Source organism: Symphalangus syndactylus, chromosome 8 (genome assembly GCF_028878055.3).
Source record: "Symphalangus syndactylus isolate Jambi chromosome 8, NHGRI_mSymSyn1-v2.1_pri, whole genome shotgun sequence".
In the NCBI taxonomy this organism is placed as follows: Eukaryota; Metazoa; Chordata; class Mammalia; order Primates; family Hylobatidae; genus Symphalangus; species Symphalangus syndactylus.
In genome coordinates this window covers 73552746-73580205 of record NC_072430.2, presented here as the reverse complement: position 1 = coordinate 73580205, position 27460 = coordinate 73552746, and the positions used below count along the sequence as shown (strand labels likewise).

Genomic DNA, 27460 nt, shown 5'->3' with positions numbered 1-27460 from the left:
TATTGTCTGTAAAATGTATGATTGCTCTGTTGACATTGTGCTGGTGCACTGGGAGAGAGAGTCAGAGCTGTCCTTTGCAGACGGACGGGGGGAGCCAGGACACAGCGTGGCTCACTTGTGCCCAGAGAAACAGTTAAGCTACTGACCCTGACGCCAAGGGAGAGCTGGCCATGCAGCTGCAGGTGTGGGGGCTGCTGAATAAGGCCATGTCTCATCTACCTGCTGTCTCTCGAGGGTTCTTCCACCTCCCTGCCCCACATCCACCCAATCCCTCAGCCCTCAGTCAGGGCTGGAACCTGACACTGAGCATAACAAAGGCTGACCCCCAAATGGTTTTAAATTACAGTAAAACAAAAACTTCCTTCTAAAGGCCGTAAAAATTGGATAATGACTTAGTTTCATTGAAAGCATAGATTTTAAAAGCCCCTTATAGCCATAGCCAGACCTAGAGACCACTCAAATCCATAATGATACTGGAATTATAGGATTTTAGAACTGGAAGGTATTTGGGGGGATAAAAATCCACTAATCTAGTCATTTTACAGAAAATAAAATGAGTTCCAGAAAAGTGAAATTATTTATGAAAGTCACACAGCTAATTAGCTGTTAGAGCTAGGACTAGAATTTAGTTATCTTGACTCAAGATCACCTACTTTTTTTTTTTTTTTTTTTTTTTTTTGAGACGGAGTCTCGCTCTGTCACCCAGGCTGGAGTGCAGTGGCGCAATCTCGGCTCACTGCAAGCTCCGCCTCCCGGGTTCACGCCATTCTCCTGCCTCAGCCTCTCCGAGTAGCTGGGACTACAGGCGCCCGCCACCACGCCCGGCTAATTTTTTGTATTTTTTTTAGTAGAGACGGGGTTTCACTGTGTTAGCCAGGATGGCCTCGATCTCCTGACCTCGTGATCCGCCCGCCTCGGCCTCCCAAAGTGCTGGGATTACAAGCGCGAGCCACCGCGCCCGGCCAAGATCACCTACTTTTGAAGTGTCCTTTTATTACTCAGTTCTGTAACCTTGCTGAGATTTGCTTATATAAAAAATTGGAAATATGTAAATATTTAAATTTTATTCTTAAATACTATTAATACAGAGAAATACTCCTGCTATAATTTTAAGTGACACAATAGTATAACAATTGTTAAGAACAATCCACCTGTGTCAAAGAGACAAATATACAAAAACACATTCATATATACATACAAGCTTGGAGAAAATTCTGAAAGGATTTGGTTGTCCTAGATGGTGGCATTATGGGCAATTATTTTGCAAATGTCACCCAGTGAAGCAGCAATGGGGCCTTTGGAAAGTATGTAGCTCTTAGTTAAGCTTTTATCTGGAAGGTGCTGGAGAAGGTCTGGGCACAGAGCTGGTTGGCTCCATGGTTTTGTGACCTGTGCCATCACATGGGACCCCATGTTCAGAAGGACCCCACTCTTGGTTTAATGCTCTGCCGCCCATGTCTTGAAATTCTTAATAATTTTTTTGAACAAGGGATGCTGCATTTTCACTGTGTTCTGGGCCTCATGATTATGTAGTCAACCTTGTCTGGCAGCTCATTTCTGGCCCATTCACTGGTAGATGATTGTTGGGTAGTTATTTCTTTAAATTTTTCATTTTTAAAAAAATCATATTCATATTATTAAAAATTAAAAACTAGATTTGCAGAAAAATTAGATCACCCTTAGAACTCTCAAGGGCAGAGACATTTTAACTAGCATCTCTTCACACATCACAATGATGCTTGGTGTTTAGTCAGAAGAATAAAAAACAATTCAGTATTTTATAGTATAAATTGCCAAACACATAATTACAAAAAAAGTGTGCTTGTGAAATTAGGCTATCTATTCCTTGAGAGATGGAATTAGATATTCGTTTTCTATTGCCACAAATGTAGCAATTTAAAGCAAGAGTTTATTATCTCCCAGTTTCTGTAGGTCATAAGTCCAGCCATAATGTGATTGGGCTCTCTGCTCAAAGGTCTCATCAAGCTATAATCAAGGTGTCAGCCTGGACTGTGTTTCTCATCTGAGGCTTGAGGTCCTCTTCCAAGATCAAGTGGTTGTTGGCAGAATTCATTTCCTTGCAGAACTGAGGTCCCAGTTTCCTTGCTGGCTGTCATCCAGGAACTGCTCTCAGCTCGTAGAGGTTGCCCACATTCCTTACTACATACCTGCATCCACCTTTAAGCCAGCAATGGCATATACTTCAACTCTCTGACTTTCTCTTCTGCAACCAGCCAAGAAAATTATTTGCTTTTAAAGGCTCATCTGATTAGGTCAGGTCCACCTGGATAATTAGGTCAACTGTGCCATAAAACATAACCTAGTCAAGGTAGTAGATACATCAAATTTACAGTAACAGGGTGTGTACAGCAGGGGGTAAGTCTTGGGGACCATTTTAGAATTCTGCCTACTACAACTGTCCTAAAGAGACTCATGTGACAAACAAGAGATTTCTGTACTCTACTTCTCTATGCAACCCTATCATGACTTTAATAGTTTTTTCAGCCAGGCACAGTGATGCTCACCTGTAATCCCAGCACTTTGGGAGGCTGAGGCAGGAGGATCGCTTGAGGTTAGCAGTTTGAGACTAGCCTGGGCAACATAGCGAGACCTTTGTCTCTACTAAATAAATAAATAAATAAATAAATTGGGCATGGTGGTATGTCCCTTTATTCCCCTAGCTACTTGGGAAGCTGAGACTGGAAGACTGCTTAAGTCCAGGAGTTTGAGGTTGCAGTGAGCTGTGATTGCATCACTGCACTCCAGCCTGGGCTACAGAGACCCTGTCTCCAAAAAAAAAAAACAAGTCTTTGCAATTTACACTTAACTCTAACATCTCTATTTTATAAGTGCATGTTTAAGCATAATAAAAACTGGCCATAACAAATTTGCTTATCTTTGGGGAAAACGGAGATCCTTTTGTTTGCAAAGAAAAAGATTTAAAGAAGAATCTTGCATTCAAAAAGCCTAGTTAGTATATATCAGTAGTTTGTTTCATTAAGTTTAATACAACCTAATGAGATAATAAGCCATATACTCAATTTAAATGTTTATATTTTAAAATGAAGGTTAAGAACATATTATCTAGATACATATAATCAAGCAGATTTAGAAAATATTAACACAATATAATGCAAACATTTGTCACAAATATGGGAATGTTAGCATCTTCCCTATATGAAGTATTCAGACAAACAGATAAGCAGAACACAAGACCTTACAGATAAATGACCAAAGAACATGCCCAGACATGTAAAAAGAAGAAGTGGAAATGACTTAGTAAAGTTGGATCTCAATTAACTCATACTTATTCGGTGTATAGGATGTGTGAGATGCTGGCATACGGCAAGTACAGGGCTGTTATTCAGCCAAAGGCACTGTTAGGGGTGTTTGTGGCCAGCATCCATTCTTATTAGTTGGTGATTATTATCTGATAGGTTGGTGCCTTGGTGCCTTGTAGTGGTTGTTAAATGCTTTATCACCTCGTGGTAGGCTAAATAATGGCCACAGAAAGACATCATGTTCTAATCCCTGAAACTTGTAAATGTTGCCTTGTAAGAAAAATGGGTTGCAGATGTGATTAAGGATCTTAAAAATTAGGGGATTATTCTAGATTATCTGGGTGGGTCCTAAATGCAATCCTTGTAAGAAAGGGGCAGAGGGGAATTTGATACAGAGAGAAGAGGAGAAAAGAATGTAACTGTGAAGGCAGAGATTGGAGTGACGCAGCCACAAGCCAAAGGCCTGTGGCCACCAGAAGGTGGAAGACGCAAGGAATGAATCCCCTCTAGGGCCTGCGAAGGACCGTGGTCCTGTTAACATCTTGATTTCAGCTCAGTGAAACTGTTTTGGACTTTTGGTCTCCAAAACTGTGTTTTAAGTCACCCAGTTCATAGTAATTTGTTACAGCGGCCACAGTAAACTAATACAATGCCTAATTCAGTAAATCTTCACAATAATCTCAGGAGATAGGGACTTTTATTATCCCCACTTAAAAGAAAACCGCAATATTAAGAAGCAATTAATGTATTCGATTCAGAGCTAGAATTCAAATTCAGGTCTTTCTAATTCAGAGTGGAGGTCTTACCACTATGTTGTGTTCAAAAATAAAAATGAGATTCCAGAATTACTCTTTCTGGAGGAAGTGGGACTGGACTAATCCTCCCACTGTAAATAATTTAAAAACTGGACAAAAGATACAAAATAACAGTTTTCAAGCATTGGTCAACAAGCAGTACAGAACTGTGGTCCCTGAGAGAGAAGAAACAAATGAGGAGAGCCTTATAATTGCCTGTACTTTTGCCTGGAGACACGTTCCAGCCCAAGGTGCGGGGAGGGGGATCCCCCAAACAGACCACAGTTGTCTTGCTGAGTTGAAGGAATAGAGATCAGTTTGGGGAGGCAAAAGTGGCTGGAATTTGCAGGGCAGAGTACCAGAAAGGAAGAAGGTAAATCAAGAAAGAGTTCCAGAAATCTGCAAGGGAGGATGTCCCCTCGAGTCTGTGGTTGAATACTAAGACATACTTGTGTAGGATGAAACCCCGTAAGTCTGGGCAGAGAATGACCCTCGGAACTATAAGCTAAACAATTCCCAGAGCTCACACAAAGCTGGAAGACACTTGAGTCCCAATCAGCCCCAGAGAAACACTGGTTTAATCAACTGGGGAGCAAAGAAGAAAAGAGAAAAGACAATACTTACGTTAAAAAGGCAGAAGAAAAAAAAGGATGGCTACACAGAAGAATAGATAGCTATGTGACAAAACAAGAAGAGTCAAATGTTAATGGTAGAATCTAGATAGTGGGTATATAGGCATATGCTGTAAAATTAAAGGGTTAATAAAAGAATATTATGAAAAACATGCTCATAAATTTCACTACTTTGATCAAATGAACAAAGTCCTCAAGTGACACTAGAGGTTTTTACATGTCCACACATTGTTTTGACTTTCATTCACCCCAAGGTGGTATCTAATTCTCTTTTTCACTGTAGGTTAGATTAGTGTTCTATTTTAACAAACAGAATATGGCAGAAGTAATGGTGTGCCACCTCTTTTTTTCGAGACGGAGTCTCACACTGTTGCCCAGGCTGGAGTGCAGTGGCGTGATATCAGCTCACTGCAAGCTCTGCCTCCCAGGTTCATGCCATTCTCCTGCCTCAGCCTCCCGAGTAGCTGGGACTACAGGCACCTGCCACCACGCCTGGCTCATTTTTTGTATTTTTAGTAGAGAAGGGGTTTCACCTTGTTAGTCAGGATGGTCGTGATCCACCCACCTCGGCCTCCCAAAGTGCTGGGATTACAGGCGTAAGCCACCGCGCCCAGCCTCTGCCACTTGTGATATAGGTAACAGAAGGCATTGTAGTTTCTTCTTTTTTAATTTTTATTATTTTTTTTTGAGACGGAGTATCGCCCTTGTCGCCCAGGCTGGAGTGCAATGGCACAATCTCCGGCCACTGCAACCTCCGCCTCCTGGGTTCAAGCGATTCTCCTGCCTCAGCCTCCCAGTTAGCTGGGATTACTGGCGCCTGCCACCACGCCCAGCTACTTTTTGTATTTTTAGTAGAGATGGGATTTCACCATGTTGGCCAGGCTGGTTTTGAACTCCTGAGCTCAGGTGATCCACCTACCTCGGCCTCCCAAAGCGCTGGGATTAAGGGCATCAGCCACCACGCCTGGCCTGTAGCTTCTTCTTTGCCCTTTCTCTTGGCTCACTCACTTGGCAAGAAAACAGCTACCTTTTTTTTTTAAGGATACTTGATCAGCACTATGTAGAGGCCCATGTAGTTGGAAAATGAAGCCTTCTGCCAATCAGCAATACATTGAGCCTTTCTGTCAGTGAGAAGCTGAGGCCTCCTGTCAATAGCCAATAAGGAAATGAGGCTTCTTGCCAAAAACCACCAGTGGGCCACCTTGGAAGCAGATACTCTAGCCCCAGTCAAGCTTTCATATGGCTTCAGCCTTAGTTAACATCTTGACCCATTTTTGATCCTGAGCCAGAACTACCCAGCTAAATGCTCCTAAATTCCTGACCCACAGAAACTGTGAGATAACTGTTTATTTTTCCAAGCTGTTAAGTTTTGAAGTAATTTATTATGCAGCAATAGATAATTAACACAATCAAACTACCAAAGCTGGCTCAAGAAAAGCTTCACAATGGAATAGTCCTATATCCATAAAAGAAATGGAATTCATGATTAAAACCTTTCAACAGAGAAAACTCCAGGTCTGGATAGTTTCACTTTTGTATTCTATCAAGCATTTAAGAAAGAAAGAAAAAATGCCAGCTATTAGCTTAATTGTTGCTCCTTTCAAAGTAATATTTCTTTTGGTTGCTTTATACTTTTTCCATCTTTGGTTACCAGCAGTTTTATAATGGTGTAATTTCATGTGGTTTTCATTTTATTTATCCTGTTTGGGGTTTATAAGGGTTCTTGAATCTGAAGTTTGATGTCTTTCAATTTTGTTTTTTACAAATTTTTTAAATATTTTTTTGTATTATTTTTGTTTGTTTTACCCAAGTCCTGCCTCAGCATCGATCTTTCAATTTTGTAAGGTTTTTAATAATTATTTTCTTTTTTCTTTTTTTTGAGATGGAGTCTCACTCTCTCCCCCAGGCTGGAGTGCAGTGGTGCAATCTCGGCTCACTGCAAGCAAGCTCTGCCTCCCGGGTTCACGCCATTCTCCTGCCTTAGCCTCCCGAGTCGCTGGGACCACAGGCGCCCACCACCACGCCTGGCTAATTTTTTTGTATTTTTAGTAGAGGCGGGGGTTTCACCATGTTAGCCAGGATGGTCTCGATCTCCTGACCTCGTGATCTGCCTGCCTCGGCCTCCCAAAGTGCTGAGATTACAGGCATGAGCCACCATGCCCGGCCAATAATTATCTCTCAAACTACTGCTTATGTTTCATTTTCTTTCTCCTCTTTTGGGACATAAATTTCCTCTGTTAGATCTTCTAAATCTATGTCTCAACTTTTGTATTTTTATTATTTTGTCTCTCTGCATCATTCTGGATTTTTTCTTCTAATTTGTGTTCATTCACCAATTCTTTCTTCAGCTATGCCTGTTCTGTCAATTCTATCTATCAAGCTCCTAATTTCAATCATGCTAATTTTCAGTTCGTGTTTCCTTTAAAAATTTTTTTAAATTGACACAAAATAATTGTAAATATTTACGGCATATATGGTGATATTTTGATACATTTATTGCATAGTGATTAGATCAGGGAAATCAGCATATTCTTCAACTCAAAACATTTCTCATTTCTGTTGGGAACATTCAATATCCTCTATTTGGAAATATATATTATTGTTAGCTATAGTCATCCTACAGTGCAGAAGAATGCTAAAACTTATTCCTCCCATCTACCTGTTTCATTTTGTTTTTAATATAATTTTCAATTCTTTGCCAAAAATCTTGTAAGTTTAATTTTCTTTCTTTCTTTTTTTTTTAAGCTTGTCTCTGAAAACTCCAATATCTGGAGGTCTCTACAGATGTTTAAACAGAAGTTTTGCTGGTGTTCACTCAGGTCTCTTTGTGTGGCTACTTTTTATTGTGTGTTCTACAGTGTACCTGCAAAACTGTTTATAGATTTATTTTGAGGCCTAGTTTGTTAGTTGTCTACAATGTGTAACAATATTACCACAAATCTGGTGTCTTAAGAACAAGACACATTTATTATCTCACAGGTTCTGTGGGTCAGGAGTTCAAGCACAGATTAGCTGGCTTCTTTCTGTTTCCTGGTCTCAAAAGGCTGCAATCAAGGTGTTAGCCAGAGCTGAGGTCTCAGCTAGGGTTCCACTGAACCACGATTCACTTCCAAAATAACAAGGTTGTTGGCAATCTTTAGTTCCTAACACACTACTGGAACAAGGATCTGTTTTTTGCTGACTACTGGCTAGAGGCCACCCTTAGTTTCTTGCCATGAGGTCCTCTCCAAAGGCTGGTTTACAGCATGGCAGCTTGCTTCTTCAAAGTCAACAAGAGTCTCTTAATAAGATGAACATTAGAATTTGCTGTAATCATGTCCATCTCATCATCTTCGTGGTAGTCTATGGATTAGAATCAAGTCATAGGAGTCTCCCTCCACACAAGGAATACCAGGGGACAGGATCATAGTGGCCACCTTACAGTCTGTCTGCCACACCTACGATGTTAATTTCTTCCTGAAAACAAATGTAGATTTGCTTCTGCCATGCATCTGGGAGCTCTAAAAACCTTAGATAACCTCAATCTAATTTCAGAAACTGAGGGTATTTGAAGCTGAGCTGCCATCCCTTTGAAGGCCTGCTTACTTCTGGACTATTATTACTCCTAATGAGTAGCTATTTGGGATCCTCACTCCAAGTAAGGGAAAGGGTTTACCAGTGCAGGCCCCTTCTTCCTTGTCCCATAAGGTTGTCAAAATGGCCATTCAACATCTCAGCAATCACTTACCACTTACAGAAATGGCCAACACAAGGGAAAACGGCTCCCCTAACAAAGTTTCTGTTTCCTTAGGAATTCTTCACTGTTGCCAGCTCGCTGATGTCTTCAACCAGGTGTTTTTCATTTATTTATTTTTAGTTTATCTTTTTTTTTTAAGAGATGGGTCTCCCTATGTTGCCAAGGCTGTTCTCAAACTCCTGAGCTCAAGTGATCCCCTAGCCTTGCCTCCCAAAGAGCTGGGATTAAAGGTGTGAGCCACCATGCCCAGCCCAGATGTTTTTAAAATTTTGTTCAGCTGCCAGCTTTTCTAGATGTTCTCAGTGAAGATCTAGGAGAAATTTCTTGGTCTACCATCATTGTAAATGAAAGCCTTTATTTTTATTTATTGTAGAGATGGGGGTCTCCCTATATTGCCCAGGTTAGTTTTGAACTCCTGGCCTCAAGTGATCCTCCTACTTTGGCTTCCCAAACTGCTGGGATTACAGGTGTGAGCCATTGTGCTCAGCCTACTTTTTTATGTCCAGCATTTGGAGAGGGCCACATGGCAAGAAACTAAGTCAGCCAGAAAACAGATTCTTGTTCCAGTAGTTTGCTAGGAACTGAATATTGGCAACAACTCTGTTATTCTGGAAGTGAATCCTGCTTCAGTGGAGCCTCAGCTGAGACCTCAGCTCTGAAAACATCTGAAACACAGATGTGTTTCAACGTAATCTAACCTAAAGCAAAACAAAGATTTTTCAACCTGTAAAAAAGATTAGAGAGTACTAAAAATAAAACATAATTATATTGAATATTTCTATTTCTGGAGCTTTCCATAATTTGGAAAATACAATATTATTAAATACTGCATTTTTATGGCTAAAACATGAATCTAGAAATTAGCATGGACTTATAAAACATTTTAGATCAGTTGATATTTTGTTAATATCCCTATATGAAAGTCTTAAATATTGATTATTCCTGCAAATTACATACAGTATTGAATTGCTCAAAACTGCATTGCCAAATATAAGCGACACACTGATTAAACTAGCTACTGTAGTTGTCTATGGTGCTATGATATAAAGTTAGAATATTTGAAGGACATTAATATGTACTTCATTTCAAACAGAAAGCCTGAAATTGATGAAAACTTCAACAATAGATACTGCATCCCTATCTTTAAAATACACTGGTTTGGGAGGATATTATATGAATTTGGTAGCCTTTTATTCTTATGTGAATAAAGCATCAGGCTTTATTTTTTAAGATCTGTAACTACTGGACCTACTTTTAAAATAAATATCTGGCTGGCCACAGTGGCTCATGACTGTAATCCCAGCACTTTGGGAAGCCAAGGAAGGAGGATCACTTGAATCCAAGATTTTGAGATCTGTGCAAAGTAGTGAGACCTCATCTCTAACAAAAAATAACAAAACATTAGCTGGCATGGTGGTGCGAGCTGTAGCCCTAGCTCCTCAGGAGGCTGAGGTGCGAGGATCACTTGAGCCCAGGAGGTTGGGGTTGCAGTGTGCAGAGATCAAGTCACTGCAATCCAGGCTGGGTGACAGAGACCTTGTCTCAAAAAAGGAAGAATATCTAAGAGAATAAAATATGCTTACTTGCTCCAGGAATAAATTAAAAAATATAAACTATCAACCACCTTTAGTGGAGACCACTAGCTGTACCTACCTCAATTCTGTACTTTTTTCCCCAACTTTTCCTGGGCACATGACTACCTGGAATGAAAGCTGTATTTTCCATCCTTCCTTGCTATTTACAAGTAAGGCATTATGACTAAGTTTGGCCAATGACATTTAAATAGAAGTGTTGGGTACAACTTCTGGGAAATTTCTTTAGACAGGGGATGTAACTTTCTTACTGCCCTCCTTCTTGCTGGCCAGAGTGCTGCTGTGAGGGCTAGAGCTTCACCAGCAACCTTGGATCATGGGTTGAATGCCAAGTGCTGAGGTTGGTAGACTAACACAGCAACCTTGAAATACTTACCTCTGGAATTCTTTTATGTGAGAGGAAAAAAAATTCTCTCTTTTTTTTAAGCCTCTGGTATTTGGGGTTTTAGTTTTATGCTGCTGAACCTAATCTTAAGTGATACACTTTTCAATTGCTGGCATATTAATCCTTTACTAGAAATTGTAAATGAGAAATTATATCAACACCTGAGGACCAAACTACAACAGAATATTCCATAGGCTCAAGATTTTGAGACATTCTGGAAAGAGTTTTCTGTAAGGTATATCCTTTCCGTGGCATAGCAACATCATCATTCTTTAAAAAGGTGACTGGACAGACATCATTTCCACCGTCACCAATATAAACAATTTGTGTATAATTCACTCCCTGTTGTAACTGTTTATCTACAAATTCTATCAAAACTACCTTTTTGCAAAGATTCTTTGGGCATCTATTGCAAGAATGAGTATGATAATTTTCTACAGTGAGATGACCATTGCTATTAAAAGCTGCTGGATTTGTAAACACTTTATCAAATATGTCATGAAAACTGGCAGCTTCTAAAACCCAATCTATGAAGACCGAATTTGAATCTGAAATAATAATGCAGTCAAATTTATCCTTATTCTTTCTTATAAAGTTGAAGAGTTCCACCATCCCTGGAGTGAAAGGCAATGATGTCACTGCTCTTTTCATTTCATGTTCTCTCACACCTTTATCTCCCAAATACTTAAAGACTCTGCCCATAAATTCTGTCCAAAATCCTTTTTGATAAGAATCACGTAGTTCAATAGGAAGCTTTTTGTTGGGAGCACATTGTACAATCCAAGTGTCACTATTGTCATCTATGATTGTATTGTCAAAGTCAAAAACTAGCAAAATTTTCATGGTTCCAGAAGTAGATTTGGATTACCCTGAAAAAAGAAGAAATATTATTCCCTAAACAAACTCTGTTTACATATCTAGCTAAAATACTTATTTAATAAACATAACTAAATATGAATCTGCTAAAAGAAGAAATACAAACAAAGTAATTAAGCACTTCAAGACCACTACCTAACCACTTTTCCCTAAGAGGCAAAGTTCATATTTGAGTATTTTAAGTGGAAAACAAAATATATAAAAAGGACATTCATAGTATTATTGTGTTCCTGGAGGTGTGTTTCTTATAGAAGTTATAAGAAAGAAAAAAAGGCATTCTTACTATCATTAAATTATCAATCAAACCACACTTATCTTATTAGATTAAAATATTTACAATCCTCATATTAAATAACAGATCATGTATAAAGGACTCTGTGTACTAACCAAAATTCTGAACAAATTTAACATAACATGAAATCTTGGAAGATGTAAAATAACTTTTTAAAAGAAGGTATTTACTAACAAAAACAAGCAATGGGGGAAAGCATTCCCTATTTAATAAATGGTGCTGGGATAACTGGCTAGCCATATGCAGAAAACTGAAACTGGACCCCTTCCTTACACCACATACAAAAATCAACTCAAGGTGGATTAAAGACTTCAGTGCAAAACCCAAAACTATAAAAAACCTAGAAGAAAATCTAGGCAATACAATTCAGGACACAGCACAGGCAAAGGTTTCATGACAAAGATGCCAAAAGCAAATGCAACAACAGCAAAAATTGACAAATGGTATCTAATTAAAGTAAAGAGCTTCTGCACAGCAAAAGAAACTATCAACAGAGTAAACAGACAACTTAAGAGAATGGGAGAAAATTTTTGCAATTTATCCATCTGACAAAGGTCTAATATCCAGCAACTATTATAAAGTTGAAAAGTTCTACCATCCCTGAAGTGAAAGGCATCGATGTCACTGCTCTTTTCATTTTATCTTCTCTTACACCTTTAGCTCCCAAACAGTTAAAGACTCTGCCCATACAATCTGTCCAAAATCCTTTTTGATAAGAATCATGTAGTTGCTTGCTAAGGAACTTAAACAAATTTACAAGAAAAAACAAACAGCCCCATTAAGAAGTGGGTAAAGACACAAACAGACAATTCTTGAAAGAAGACAATACATGTGCCCAAGAAATACATGAAAAAAAAGCTCAACATCACTGATCATTAGAGAAATGCAAACTAAACCCACAATGAGATACCATCTTATAACATCACTGATCATTAGAGAAATGCAAACTAAACCCACAATGAGATACCATCTTATACTAGTCAGAATGGCTATTATTAAAAAGCCAAAAAAAGCAAGGTTGTGGAGAAAAAGGAAAGCTTTTACACTGTTAGTAGGAGTGTAAATTAGTTCAACCATCATGGAAGACAGTGTGGTGATTCCTCAAAGACACAGAGGCAGAAATACCACTTGATCCAGTAATCCCAATACTGGGTATATACCCAAAGGAATATAAATCATTCTATTATAAAGATATATGCATGCGTATGTTCACTGCAGCACTGTTCACAATAGCAAAGACATGGAATCAACCTAAATGCCCATCAATGATAGACTGGATAAAGAAAATGTGGTACTTATACACTATGGAATATTATGCAGCTATAAAAAGGAATGAGATGATGTCCTTTACAGGGACATGGATGGAGCTGGAAGCCATTATCCTCAGTAAACTAACACAGGAACAACAACAAAAAAAACAAACACCACGTGTTCTCACTTATAAGTGGGAGCTGAATCATGAGAACACATGGAAGGGAATAATATACACTGGGGCCTGTCAGAGGGTGGGGGGTGGGAGGAGGCACAGCATCAGGAAAACAGCTAGTGGATGCTGGGCTCAATACCTAGGTGATGTGATGATCTGTGCAGCAAACCATCAGGGCACACGCTTACCTATGTAACAAATCTACACATCCTGCACATGTACCCCTGAACTTAAAAGGTGGAAATCAAAAAAATTTAAAAAAGAAGATATTTTTATAATATCTTCTTTTTAAAAAGAATTTTTTATAATATCTTCTTCTTAAAAACAAGAAGATATTTAGCTTAAAATCAATTTCTAAATACCAATATTATAATTAAATGATTGCTGACACTCTATATGATATTCTAAACAAATTACCTGAGAACTGGAGGCCAATTTAATTCTTCCAAACTAGAAGTAACTTGGTTAAGAGTTTTCACATGTTTATTTATAGCTGCTCTAGATAGTTTAGCTCTGGGGTGCCAAATAATTTGAATACACCTGAGTAATCATACTGTTTGTGGTGTGACAATTAAATCTCAAGAGAAAAGGAAAGAATTAGCTGGTCAACTGACGGTAAGAATAAACATTATTTATAAAAAATAACTATATAGAATATCCAGAAAAGGATATAATTAATGTGTGTAAACAGATAATAATAATAATTTTGAGAGTCATTATATGTCAGGCACTGGCCAAAAAACTCTGCAATATCATACCATTTAATTGTCACAACCCTATTAAGTAGGAATCATTATTATCCTCACCTTAAAGATATATAAGCTGGATCTTGAAGTGGTTAGGTGTTAGTAAAGTGCCAGAGCTGGAATCTTAGGTTGATTTGATTCCAAACTTCATGCTTTTAAGTACCAAATTCTAGTGTTAAAAAATAGAATATTTAATGACTACTCATTAGTTTAAAAATAAAATACTAAGTAGGTAATTTCAGCAGAAAGATGTTGAATTACATAAAAACATTCATTACTTTCAAAGTACACACTAACGATAATACCACATCTGTGATACACTTTATAACCATTTTGAGGTTTTTACAAGAAATCCTAAAAAGGCAAAGAACCACAGCAATAAGAAAAAGATCAATTAAAAATGAAAAACATGGCATTTAACCACACATATTCTCCAGTTTATAAGAGTAGACACCCAGTAGTGAAGACAGAATAGAGCTCTTGACTCACATAAGACTAAGTATTCTGTGTCTCTTAATTTAGAATATCTAGAGAATAATTAACCTACAGGGGAATTACCTGTTGTGTGAATGTGGCTGGTACATAATATTTTGTTATTCTGGATCCTTGTATCACTAAATGCCTAATCCAGATGTTTCTGACTGGTTCCCTGAGATTTAAATGCAGAATGCACTTTCCTACAGAAACAATGTAATAAATAATAAGGTATAATTGACAATCACATTAGTACTGTAACTAGGCACATTTTAAATACGCTTTTTGAGAATTCTGAATTTATAATTAAAACAAATTTCAAATGTAATTCACTGTTGTTTGAAAACTGCCTCAAGCCTAAACTTAATTAGCCACAAATTACTGAAATTCCTGAATTATTAGCCTCAAAATAGCATGAGACTGAGGTAACATAGTTCCCCTGCTGATCTGAAAGTGCACTTTTAAATTTTTCACATCTTTTTCTATTAGTATTTTCTCACCACTCAACATAAACCTTTATAAAAATACTTACCCAACTTAGTATTTCCAAGACAATCTTACTTCAGCATTAGAATTAGGATAAACAATCATGACAATCTTCAGTTTTAAACATCAGCCAGCTGTTTTCAAACATTACTCCTATTCTATATACAGGGAACAGAGTCTTCTGGTTTGGAGCAAAACAATGGAAACTTCTTAACTCCTAAAATTAATAAAAGTATTTTAAAAGCTTTAACATTTGTATTTTCAGGCCGGGCGCAGTGGCTCACACCTGTAATCCCAGCACTTTGGGAGACCGAGGTGGGCAGATCACGAGGTCAGGAGATCAAGACCATCCTGGCTAACACAGTGAAACCCTGTCTCTACTGAAAATACAAAAAATTAGCCGGGCTTGGTGGCGGGCACCTGTAGTCCCAGCTACTTGGGAGGCTGAGGCAGGAGAATGGCATGAACCTGGGAGACGGAGCTTGCAGTGAGCCGAGATCACGCCACTGCACTCACTCCAGCCTGGGTGACAGAGTGAGACACGGTATCAAAAACAAAACAAAACAAAACAAAAAAATTTGTATTTTCTAATTACGTTGTTTTTCTTATGTCAGAAAAGTATCTCTTGGCAATAGGAGAACAAAGTTTTGCTTTCCACTTGGTATAGACTTGGTGTCGAAAATAAGAAATGTTATGTGAAAATAAGTTTTTGTCCAGTGGATAAAATCACAGTGTTAAGCTGATTGAGATTTTCAGAGTCCATTTTTTCTTTTTACTTGTTTAATAATAGAGGTATTCCACATTCTGTTGTCAATAGACATTTAGAGATTTAGTGCTGTACTAGAAATTAAAATGTCTCCAAAAATTAAGGATATGCACAAAGATTTAAAGAATGTGAATCTATTTTGAAACCAATTTGTTAAAATTCCAAAAACAGTTAACTGTTCTCTTCAAAAGCACAATCTATGTCTACTTGGTATGTCTGCAATGTTTCCATAGTGTAACAATATCCTACATACTTTACGCAATAATGAAAATTAAGACACTACAGAGACATCCAAGAATTGGGAAATAATTAAATAAGATATGCATGTGATAGCATATAAACAGAATATCCAGCCAGTAAAAGCTAAGATATTCAGTTCAAATTAAATAAGCAACTCACAAAATAGTGCGTACAGTATAATCCTGTTTTTGTTTTAGAAAATGTTTACATGTGTAGTGGGATGGTTATGGTTGGTTCAACCGTAGTTCACACTTTTTCTACATTAATTTTGTAATAAAATTTTTTTTCTTCTCAGAATAAACTCTGTTTCAGATCAGAGTGCATATGCTACCTTATTAAATTCACAACAAAGTAATAAAAGAGTGGTGGGTATAGGACACATAACTCTAGATTGACTTGGTTGTGACAATCCACAGGTTGGAGCTGGAATCTCGAGTCTGAAGTCAAATTATATCTGACCACCATGTCAAAACTGGCAAGTAACTGACATCAAATCATGAGATTCAATACCTTTTGTAACCAATTTTGTTAAAATTCCAGAGAATTTTTGTTGGGAGACAATTCTCCCTGCGTCTCTGGTGGTTCTGCATGTCTGACTGACTGCCCTTTCCCCTAGACTATTGTCTCAAGGATGTTTGTAGAGTGGACAGCCTTGACAAACATGCTTATTTGTCCAAATGATAAAGATCTGGGTTCCCTAAGCTTACGGCTCCTTTCCTGTAATTCGACACACACTACATCTAGGTGACTTCTTGCCCACTTTGCATTATCCTGTGGGAACTGGGGCTTTAGGGAACTCAGGGAAAATTGCTGATATACTGGCTATTGCTCGGAGTAATTCATTCCTGAAATGAATAGTCTTGTGTCTTCCATGAAACTGCCAGGCTAAGTTAGCCTGCAAACAGGGTAAAATCTCTGTTCCTTCCCAGTTCTTGATACCTTTCTTTTTTTTTTTTTTGAGACGGAGTCTCGCTCTGTCGCCCAGGTTGGAGTGCAGTGGCGCGAGGTCGGCTCACTGCAAGCTCCGCCTCCCGCGTTCACGCCATTCTCCTGCCTCAGCCTCCAGAGTAGCTAGAACTACAGGCGCCCGCCACCAGGCCCGGCTAATTGTTTTGTATTTTTGGTAGAGACAGGGTTTCACCGTGTTAGCCAGGATGGTCTCGATCTCCTGACCTCGTGATTCGCCCGCCTTGGCCTCCCAAAGTGCTGGGATTATAGGTGTGAGCCACCGCGCCCGGGCCTCAGTTCTTGACACTTTTTAAGGTATGCTTCCAAAAACCTACTAGCGCTGTATGTGCACAAACTAATTTCTGTCTTCAAATATTTTCTTAATTATTTCATACTTACCAGCATTATTACGTGGAACATCTGATAGAAAACCTAAAGAAAAATAGCACGGCTATGTGTTAGAACATTCGTTATTAAAAATCTTTTTGTTCTTTCATTTTGAGAGACTCCAATTTGGTGCATTATATGTACACGTCAGAGCCAACTTGTTAGCAATGAAGTTATCTGTACATCAGTGTGTTAGAAAAGGATCTTTTGAAACCAAACGCGCAGCTACTCCTAACAGATTTCTGTGGTCATGTATTTACCAAGAAATTTAAAATATCTCAAAGGTCCTAACATAAATGTTCTAAGAATATCATTAAGTTTTAACACTCCTATTTTTAAAAAACTTGGCCCCATCTAGTCCTGACCATGCCTCAGAAACCAAAAGATTAAAAAAACAGCGTTTATGTCAGCGAATCCGCGGGTTTTTATAGTTAAGGGAGGGCTTTGCTCCTCACACTCCACCCGCGAGGAGATCTGCGGACGCACACACCACGCCTAGGCCTCGCGCGCTCACACACCTGCCGGCTCCACCCCGAGGGTAGGCATCGGACCCAATCGGGTGTCGTCCCCCGTGGGGCGCGCAGCAGGTGGGGATGGGAGTAGCAGGCAGGGCGGGGGCCCACGGGCTTCTCACTGACCCAGGCCCGCCGTCGGCAGCCGCCCCGGGGCCCGTGACGCTCCTGCGAGTTCAGTCCTTTAGCCTCGCCCCACGCCTGCCCGCTGGGCAGCCCCACTCACAAGTCCAGCCCGCAGGCGCAGGCGCCTCTCTTCTCTAGCCTGACCGCCAACTGCAGCGCCTTACTTGTTCCTCGGCGACGGCTGGCGTCACTTCCGGCGGCGTTGCCAAGCAACCGCGTGGTTCGAGTAACAACTCTGCCCGCTGCAGTCCGCGGCGCTTGGCGCCACAGTCACTTTTCCAGATCTAGGAGCACCATGGCCACCTCGTCAGAGATGCTGGTACGGTTTGGACGGCGCTGTGGACAGGCGAAGGAAAGTACAGGTGAGCTAAACTGACCTATCCAGGAACAGTGATTGTTTCTGGACCCCCGGTATGGAGTGAGAGGCGAGGATGCCGAATGAGGGCTTCAGTTGCCTTTTGAAATGGACTCCACCAAGTCGAGAGCATCCTCAATAAGCATCTTTGGGTTCTATGTGAAGTTAGGCCGTCTTGCCCTCAAGTGAATGGGGGTGAAGGAGGGAAACGGGGAATGGAAGTGGGTGGGAGAATGTTTACAGAAATAGGGGTGGAGAAAAGATAGGAAATCAGAGACCCCTCACCCCCAGCTGACCTAAAACTGTGCAGTTGCAGCTCTGAGAGTCTGGGCTTTCTTAAATTTCCCGCACGCTTAAAGTTTGTTATTCACTGATTGAATTGAAATATCCCTTGGAAATATAAGTCATCTCTTTAGTCATCTCTTCTGCAAACCTGCTGATTGGTCTTTACTAAAAGTCTCTGAAGGAAATATCTCTATTTCCTCCTCTCTAAAGTAAAGATAAGGTCTCTCTCTAAGTCAAATGCTTTCAGAGAGTTAAAAAAAAATCGTGCGACATAAAGTATTGTAATTCAGATGACCTGTTATAACAATTTGATTTTGGAATAGAAATAGACTTCTAAAGAACTCTATCAATTCTAGCTACGACAGTTTCTTACGTCTGTAAATTAGCAATTAATGTTGTCATGGTGACAACTAGAACTTTGACAATTTGAAGTATCTTCATGTCATTGCCCGAGCTTCTGTAGCAATAGTGCCCCCTGCACAAGACCCAGAGTGAGAGCGAGTCATTCTTCACTAGTGGATATTTATGCAGTGGAGGTTTTATGAGGTTAGCAGCGGACTTTTGCCATGTAAAAGGAAAGAAACAGTACCAACATGGCAAGTATTGGAAAAGCACAATTACTCCCACACATTCACTTTCCTGCATATGCATTTCTGCACTACCTGGTTTAGATTTACCTAATAGTTGTTAAATAATGTTTTGTGGCAGCTAGCTCAAAAGCTTCCATCTGAGCCTCACTGCTAAATTTTAATGTCCATTTTTAGGGGAAGGCTAAGTAGGAGAGAGGTTCAGAGATGTGTGCAGCTATTTGTAAAACAAATAATTTATAAAGATTTAGTGGGGTGACATCAGCCAGAATGGTGAAATATGATCTATGCCTGAAATCCTCTCCTCCACAAAATCAACAAGAACAATGGCAAAAATCATCAATATCGACTTTTTCAGAACTCTGGAAATTAACCAAAGGCTTGCAACAATCTGTGGAGTGTTTACTAAAGAAAAACAGCTGGATTTTTGTAACAACAGCAAGGTTTTAGGCATTTTAACTTGCCATAGTCCTATACTTTTCTCCCAGCCCCATGGCAGCCTAGATAACCACAGCAATCACAGTAAAAAATAGTGACTTAGCAACTTGTAGAGAGGACAAAACAGAATTTGACCCACTCCAAAGCCAGACAACTGTTATTATTTGACAGTCTGATAATTCCTTGGAAAATCTCACTCATGAGGCTTATTGTTATTTAGTCTGACTTCAAACTCGCCAAGTATGTTTGTCAAATGATCAGTGGCAATTTTAAATACCATAGCTGTCAGAGGCAGTGCTGTAGTATGAATGTGTCCTCTAAAAAGCATGTGTGGGAACTTAATCCCCAATGTAAAAATGTTGGAAGGTAGGGACTAATAAGAGGTGACAGGCCATGAGGGCAGAGTAAAGGGATTAATGCCATTATCTGGGGAGTGGATTCATTATAAAAGTGGGAAAGTTGGCCCTCTTCTTCTCTCTCTCTCTGTCTCTCTGTGTATGTGTGTGTGTGGTGTGTGTGTGTGGTGTGTGTGTGTGTGGTGTGTGTGTGTGTGTCTGTTACCCTCTCTTTGCTCTTTTGCCATGTAATGCTTTCCATCATGTTATGATGCGGCAAGAAGGTCCCTGCCAGATGCTGGCACCTTGATACTGGCTTTCTCAGCCTCCAGAACCATGAGCCAATAAATTTCTATTCCTTATGAATTACCCAGTCTCAGGTATTCTGTTATAACAGCATGAAATAGGCAGGCAGTGATACAGTTGGGAGGCAAACAACAAGCTGACTGAAAAACTTAAAAGGATCAGTTGGGAAGTGATATATCCATAGGGGACTTTGGAAAGCTCCTGACATATTCCTGGGAATCTAGAAGGCCAAATGCATGCATAGAGCTACGTACATGCCCAGGAAAGACCTGAAAATGCCTCTCACCTATGACTTACCTTGAGACTCTGTTTAAGAAAGAAGTAAAGGCTAAGATGGAGTTGTAAATTGCCTGCCCGAGCATTGAAGGCATGCCTTAATACTCATAGACAGTCCTTTGGCAAAGACTGGGAGACTTGTTAGTTCCAGTCATCCAAAGATATGTCTGTCTAGTTATTAGCTGACCACTAAGCAAACCAGAGACTCCAGTGACTACAGTGGCCACATGTGACAAAGAATACAGACTACAGAATTGGTTCAGAGAACTCGTGAAACAAACAACAGCAGCAGGAATAAGAAACTTTGGGTGTATGTGGAAATCTGATTTCCAGAGTTGACACATATATGTACAGTTTTTAATAAAAATTATGAAAGATGAAATAAAGTATGACCCAAACACAAGAAAAAGGTTTCAATAGAAAGTGTCTTTGAAATGGACTCCACCAAGTTGAAAGCATCCTCAATAATCATGTTTTGGCTCTGTGGAAGTCTGGCTGTTTTGTGCTCAGTTGAATGGGTGGAAGAGGGAAAGGGGGAGTGGAAGTGGCAGGGAGGTTGTCTACAGAAGTAGGGGTGGAGAAAAGATAGGAAATCAGAGACTGCCCCCCAACTGACCTAAAACTGTGTAGTTGCAGTTGTTGTAAGCCCAGATGTTGGATTTACTAGATACAAACTTTTGTAAATTTATAGCTATTGTAAATATATTTAAAGAACTAAAACAAAAGTCTAAAGAACTATAGAAAAGTATTAAGAATGTTGTCTTACCAAATAGAGGATATTAATGAATATTTAAAAAAATTATAAAAAGGAACTGAACAGAAATGTTGGAGTTGAAAAGCACAATAACTGAATTAAAAAATTCACTAGAGGGATCAGTAGCAGATTTGAACTTGCAGAAGAAATAATCAGTGAACTTGAAGATAAGTCAATTGAGATTATTCAGTCTCAGAATAATGAGAAAGAAAAAAAGATAAAAGAATGAAGAAAAATGAGCAGATCTTCAGAGAAATGTAGGGCACCAGCAAATATGCCAACATAAATGTAACTTGAGTTCTGGAAGGAAAAGAGCAGAGAAAGGGGTAAAAAAAATTGAAGAATTAATGGCCAAAAGCTTTCCAAATTTGATGAAAAACATTACACAATCAAAAGGCTCAGTGATCCTCTAAGTATGATAAACTCAACTCAAAGAGATCAACAGCTGTACACATCATGATCAAAGTGTTGAAAGCTAAAGACAGAGAAAATCTTGAAAGCACCAAAGAGAAATGACATTACGTAAAAGTAATCCTCAATAAGATTAACAACAAATTTCTTGTAAGAAATTATGGAGTCCAGGGGCAGCAGGCTGATATATTCAAAGTACTGAAAGAAAAAGTCTTCAAGAATTCTTTTTTTTTTTTTTTTGAGACAGAGTCTTGCTCTTGTCACCCAGGCTGGAGTGCAGTGGCATGATCTCGGCTCACTGCAACCTCCGCCTCCCAGGTCCAAGTGATTCTCCTGCCTCAGCCTCCTTAGTAGCTGGAATTACAGGCACCCGCCACCACGCCTGGTTAATTTTTGTATTTTTAGTAGAGACGGGGTTTCGCCATGTTGGCCAGGTGTGTCTCAAACTCCTGACCTCAGGTGATCCCACCTTCAATTATTAATTGAAAAAATTCTCACAAAGAAAACCTGGAGACCAGATGGCTTCATTGGTTAATTCTACTAAATGTTTAATGAAATATTAACATAAATCCTTCAAAAACTTTTTAAAAAATAAGAGGAAGGAGCACTTTCCAACTCATTCTGTAAGGGCAGTATTACCCTGATACCAACATCAGACAAAGATATCACAAGAAAACTATAGATCATTATCCTTTATGAATAGAGACGCAAAAATCTTCAACATAGTTTTAGCACGTTAGCTAGATGTGGCACACGCCTCCCAGCTACTTGGGAGGCTGAAGTGGGAGGACCACTTGAGGCCAGGAATTTGAGGCTGTAATGTGCTATGGTCACACTTGTAAATAGTCACTGCACTCCAGCCTGGGCAACATAGCAAGACCTCATCTCAAAAAATAAGTTAATTAATTAAATAAAATACTAGCAAACCAAATCCAACAACATATAAAAAATTATTATATACTATGACCAAGTGGTATTTATCCCAAGAATGCAAGGTTGGTTTAAAAACAATTAATGTAGTACACTGTATAAATAGAATAAAGAACAAAACTACATGATTATCCTAATAGAAAAAACCTTTGACAAATCTAACATCCATTTATGATAAAAACAACAAACTAGGAATAGAAGGGAATTTTCTTAACCTGATGAAGGGGACCTATGAAAAGCCCATAGCTAACATCGTAGTTAATGGTGATAGACTGAAAGCCTGATCAGGAAAAGACAAGTATGCCTGCTTTCATCACTTCTGTTTAACATCATACTGGAAATTCTAGCCATGGCATTTAGGCAAGCAAAACAAAAGGCCATCCAGATTGGAAAGGAAGAAATAAAACTTTCTATATTCACAGATGACATGATATTCTATATTAAAAATCCTAAAGAATGTACTAAACAATTATAAGATCTAATGAAGTTTAGTGGCATTAAAAGATGATCAATTTACAAAATTGTATTTCTGTACACTTGCAATGAACAATCTGATAATGAACTTAAGAAAGCAATTCCATTTACAACAGCACCAAAATACTTAGGAAAAGTTTTTCTTTCTAAGGAAAAATACTTAGGAATAAGCAAAAATTTGCCTTTTAAAAAACTACAAAACATTCTCGAAAAAATTAAAGATATAAATGAAAGACATCTTGATATAGTTTGGATGTGTCCTGACCCAAATCTTAACTTGAATTGTATCTCCCAAAATTCCCATGAGTTGTGGGAGGGACCCAGGGGGAGATAATTGAATCATGGGGGCAAGTCTTTCCCGTACTATTCTTGTGATAGTAATTAAGTCTTATGAGATCAATGGGTTTATCAGGGATTTCCACTTTTGCTTCTTCCTCATTTTCTCTTGCCGCCACCATGTAAGAAGTGTCTTTCAACTCCTGCCATGATTCTGAGGCCTCCCCAGCCATGTGGAACTATAAGTCTAACTAAACCTCTTTTTCCAAGTCGTGGGTATGTCTTTATCGGCAGTGTGAAAACGGATTAATACAGTAAATTGATACCAGCAGAGCAGGGCATTGCTGAAAAGCTAACTGAAAATGTGGAAGTGACTTTGGCACTGGGTAACAGGCAGAGATTGGAACAGTTTGAAGAGCTCAGAAGAAGACAGGAAAATGTAGGAAAGTTTGGAACTTCCTAGGGACTTGTTGAATGACTTTGACCAAAATGCTGATAGTGACATGGACAATAAAGTCCAGGCTGAGATGGTCTCAGATGGAGATGAGGAACTTTTTGGAAACTGGAGTAAAGGTGATTCTTGCTATGTTTTAGCAAAAAAGACTAGTGTCATTTTACCTCTGCCCTAGAGATTTGTGGAACTTTGAGAAAGATGATTTAGGGTATCTGGCAGAAGAAATTTCTAAGCAGGAAAGCATTCAAGAGTTGAGTTGGGTACTGTTAAGGGCATTCAGTTTTAAAAGGGAAACAGAGCATAAAAATTCAGAAAATTTGTAGCCTGGGCCAGGCACGGTGGCTCATGCCTGTAATCCCAGCACTTTGGGAGGCCGAGGCAGGCGGATCACGAGGTCAGGAGATCGAGACCATGGTGAAACCCCATCTCTACTAAAAATACAAAAAATAAGCTGGGCGTGGTGGCGGGCCCCTGTAGTCCCAAGCTGCTCGGGAGGCTGAGGCAGGAGAATGGCGTGAACCCGGGAGGCGGAGCTTGCAGTGAGCCGAGATTGTGCCACTGCACTCCAGCCTGGGCGACAGAGTGAGACTCCGTCTCAAAAAAAAAAAGAAAATTTGTAGCCTGATCTGGCAGAAGAAATATCTAAGCAGCAAAGCATTCAAGAGGTGAGTTGGGTACTGTTAAGGGCATTCAGTTTTAAAAGGGAAACAGCATAAAAATTCAGAAAATTTGTAGCCTGACTATGCAATAGAAAAGAAAAACCAATTTTCTGGGGAGAAATTCAAGCCAGCTGCAGAAATCTGCATAAGCATCAAGGAGCCTAATGTTAATCCCCAGGACCATGGGGAAAATGTCTCCAGGCCATGTTGGAGACCTTCACAGCAGCCCCTCCTGTCACAGGCCCAGAGATCCAGGAGGAAAAAATGGTTTTATGGGCCAGGCCCAGGGTCCCTGTGCTGTGTGCAGCCTATAGACTTGGTGCCCTGTGTCCCAGCTGCTCCAGCCATGGCTGAAAGGGGCCAATGTAGAGCTCATGCTGTGGCTTCAGAGGGTGGAAGCCCCAAGCCTTGGCAGCTTCCACGTGGTGCTGAGCCTGTGGGTGCACAAAAGTCAGGAATTGAGGTTTGGGAACCTCCACCTAGATTTTAGAAGATGTATGGAAATGCCTGGATGCCCAGGCAGAAGTTTGCTGCAGAGGCAGGGCCCTCATGGAGAACCTCTGCTAGGGCAATGCGGAAGGGAATTGTGGGGTCGGAGCTCCCACGTAGAGTCCCTAATGGGGCATTATCTAGTGGAGCTGTGAGAAGAGGGCCACCGTCCTTCAGACCCCAGCATGGTAGATCCACTGACAGCTTGCACCGTGTGCCTGGAAAAGCCGCAGACACTCATTGCCAGTCTGTGAAAGCAGCCAGGAGGGAGGCTGTACCCTGCAAGGCCACGGGGGCAGAACTGCCAAAGACCATGGGAACCCACCTTTTGCATCAGCATGACCTGAATGTGAGACCTAGAGTCAAAGGAGATCATTTTGGAGCTTTAAAATGTGATTGTCCTGCTGGATTTTGGACTTGCATGGGTCATGTAGCCCCTTTGTTTTGGCCAATGTCTCCCATTTGGAATGGCTGTATTTACCCAATACCTGTACCCCCATCGTATCTAGGAAGTAACTAGCTCGCTTTTGATTTTACAGGCTCATAGGCAGAAGGGACTTGCCTGGTCTCAGATGAGACTTTGGACTATGGACTTTTGGGTTAATGCTGAAATGAGTTAAGACTTTGGGGGACTATTGTGAAGGCATGATTGGTTTTGAAATGTGAGGACATGAGATTTAGAGGGGGCCAGGGGCAGAATGATATGGTTTGGCTGTGTCCCCACCCAAATCTCAACTTGAATTGTATCTCCCAGAATTCCTACACGTTGTGGGAGGGACCCAGGGAGAGGTAATTGAATCATGGGGGCTGGTCTTTACCATGCCATTCTTATAATAGTGAATACGTCTCATGAGATCTGATGGGATTATCAGGGCTTTCCACTTTTGCTTCTTCCTCGTTTTCTCTTGCTGCCACCATGTAAGAAGTGCCTTTTGCCTCTCACCATGATTCTGAGGCCTCCCCAGCCATGTGGAACTGTAAGTCCAACTAAACCTTTTTTTTCTCCCCAGTCTGGGGTATGTCTTTATCAGCAGCATGAAAATAGACTAATACACGTTTCATGTTAATGGGCTGGGAGATTTAGTATTGTTAAGATGGTTTGAATATTTGTCCCCTTTAAAACTCATGTTGAAAATTAATTCCCAAAATGACAGTATTGAGAGGTGGGGCCTTTAAGAAGTGATTGGGTCATGAGGGATCTGCTCTCATGAATGGATTAGAAATGGGGTCTTGCTGTGAATGGATTAATGGCTTATGCTGGAAGTGGGACTGTTGGCTTCATAAGAAGAGGAAGAGAGATCTGAGCTAGCATCCTCAGCCCCCTTGCCATATGATGCCCTGCATTACTTCCAGACTCTGCAGAGAGACCTTACCAGCAAGAAAGCTCTCACCAAATGCAGCCCCTCAACCTTGCACTTCTCAGCCTCTATAATTCTAAGAAATAAAATCCTTTTCTTTATAAATTATCTAGTTTCAGATATTCTGTTTTAGCAACAGAAAATGGACTAAGACAGATGACAATACTTCCCAAATTGATCTACACATTCAACACAATTCCTATCAAAATTCTACTTGGCTTTTTTGTTGATATTGACAAGCTGATCTTAGAATTCATATGGAAATTAAAAGGACAATAGAATAGCTAAAACAATTTTGAATCAGAAGAAATATTAATAAGTAGGAGGACTCACACTTCATGATATTAAGACTTACTACAAAGCTACACTCATTGGCTGGACATGGGAATGTGCACCTATAGTCCCAGCTACTCAGGTGGTTGTGGCCAGAAGGATCACTTGAGACCAGGAGTTCGAGGGTGTAGTGCACAATGGTTGTGCTTATGAATAGCCACTGCACTCCAGCCAGGGCTACACAGAGAGACCCTGTTTCTAAAAACAATAAAAAAAAAACTACAGTCACCAAGAGATTGTGGTGTTGGCTTAAGGAAAGACATATAGATGAGTGTAATAGAAATAATGAAATAAACCCATACATCTATACTAAGTGGGTTTTGACAAGAATGTTAATGCAGTGGGGAAAGAGTAGAATTTTTAACAAATGGTGCTGGGATAAGTGGATATCCATATGCAAAATAATGAATTTTGACTCCCAAATTTATAGACACCTCACACCACATACAAATATTAGTTTGAAATGAATCATATAACTAAATATAAAAGCTAGAACTATAAAACTATTAGAAGAAAACTTAGATATACATCTTTATTATCTTGAATTAGGCAACAATTTCTTAGATATGACACCAAAAGCACAATCAACCCAAGAAAAATAGATTTGGCCTTCATCAAAATTAAAAACTTTAGTATTAATACATCAAAGAACACTATCAAAAAGTGCAAATACATCCACCGAATGGGAGAAGATATTTGTAAATTATATATATGCTAAGGACCTATAATCCAGATTATAAAGAATTCTTACAACTCAACAATAGAAAGAGCGCATTTTTAAAAAGGGACAAATGATTTGAACTGATATTTCTCCAAACAAGATGTACAAACAGCCAATAAGCACATGAAATGATGCTCAACTTCATTAGCTATTATAGAAATACAAATCAACACTACAGTGAGATACTACTTCCCACCCAATAGGATGAATGAAAAAATAAAGGAGCAGTAATAACTGTTGGGAAGGATGAGGAGAAATTGAAACCTTCGTATGTTGTTAGTGGAAATGTAAAATAGTACAGCTACTTTGAAAAACAATTT

The 27460-nt window shown here is 39.6% G+C and overlaps 2 protein-coding genes across 15 annotated transcripts in view; one reads left to right on the top strand and one right to left on the bottom strand.

Moving 5' to 3' along the window:
- Window positions 1-1045: 1045 nt before the first annotated feature.
- On the bottom strand, window positions 1046-17882 carry PHOSPHO2 (phosphatase, orphan 2). 13 transcript variants are annotated; one of them, XM_063644776.1, is made up of 6 exons: window positions 17800-17882; window positions 17074-17106; window positions 14767-14937; window positions 14319-14437; window positions 13821-13929; window positions 1046-11289 (listed from the first exon to the last, which is right to left on the bottom strand). In XM_063644776.1, exon 6 carries the CDS (start codon window positions 11261-11263, stop codon window positions 10538-10540), a length of 726 nt encoding a protein of 241 aa, XP_063500846.1. In that variant the 5' UTR covers window positions 11264-11289; window positions 13821-13929; window positions 14319-14437; window positions 14767-14937; window positions 17074-17106; window positions 17800-17882; the 3' UTR covers window positions 1046-10537. The 13 variants fall into 13 exon arrangements, with proteins under 13 accessions (XP_063500846.1, XP_055145620.1, XP_055145624.1 ...); XM_055289645.2 differs by having other exon boundaries at window positions 17580-17872; XM_055289649.1 differs by having other exon boundaries at window positions 17700-17853.
- A 12-nt stretch (window positions 17883-17894) lies between these two features.
- CFAP210 (cilia and flagella associated protein 210) overlaps window positions 17895-27460 on the top strand; it is a 53940-nt gene continuing 44374 nt past the window's right edge. The window contains exon 1 of one of the 2 annotated variants that reach the window (XM_055289641.2): window positions 17895-18061. In XM_055289641.2, coding sequence (XP_055145616.1) covers window positions 17995-18061 — 67 coding nt within the window. In that variant the 5' untranslated portion in view covers window positions 17895-17994. The remainder of the gene's footprint in view (window positions 18062-27460) is intronic. The other variant, XM_055289642.1, reaches the window with a different exon arrangement.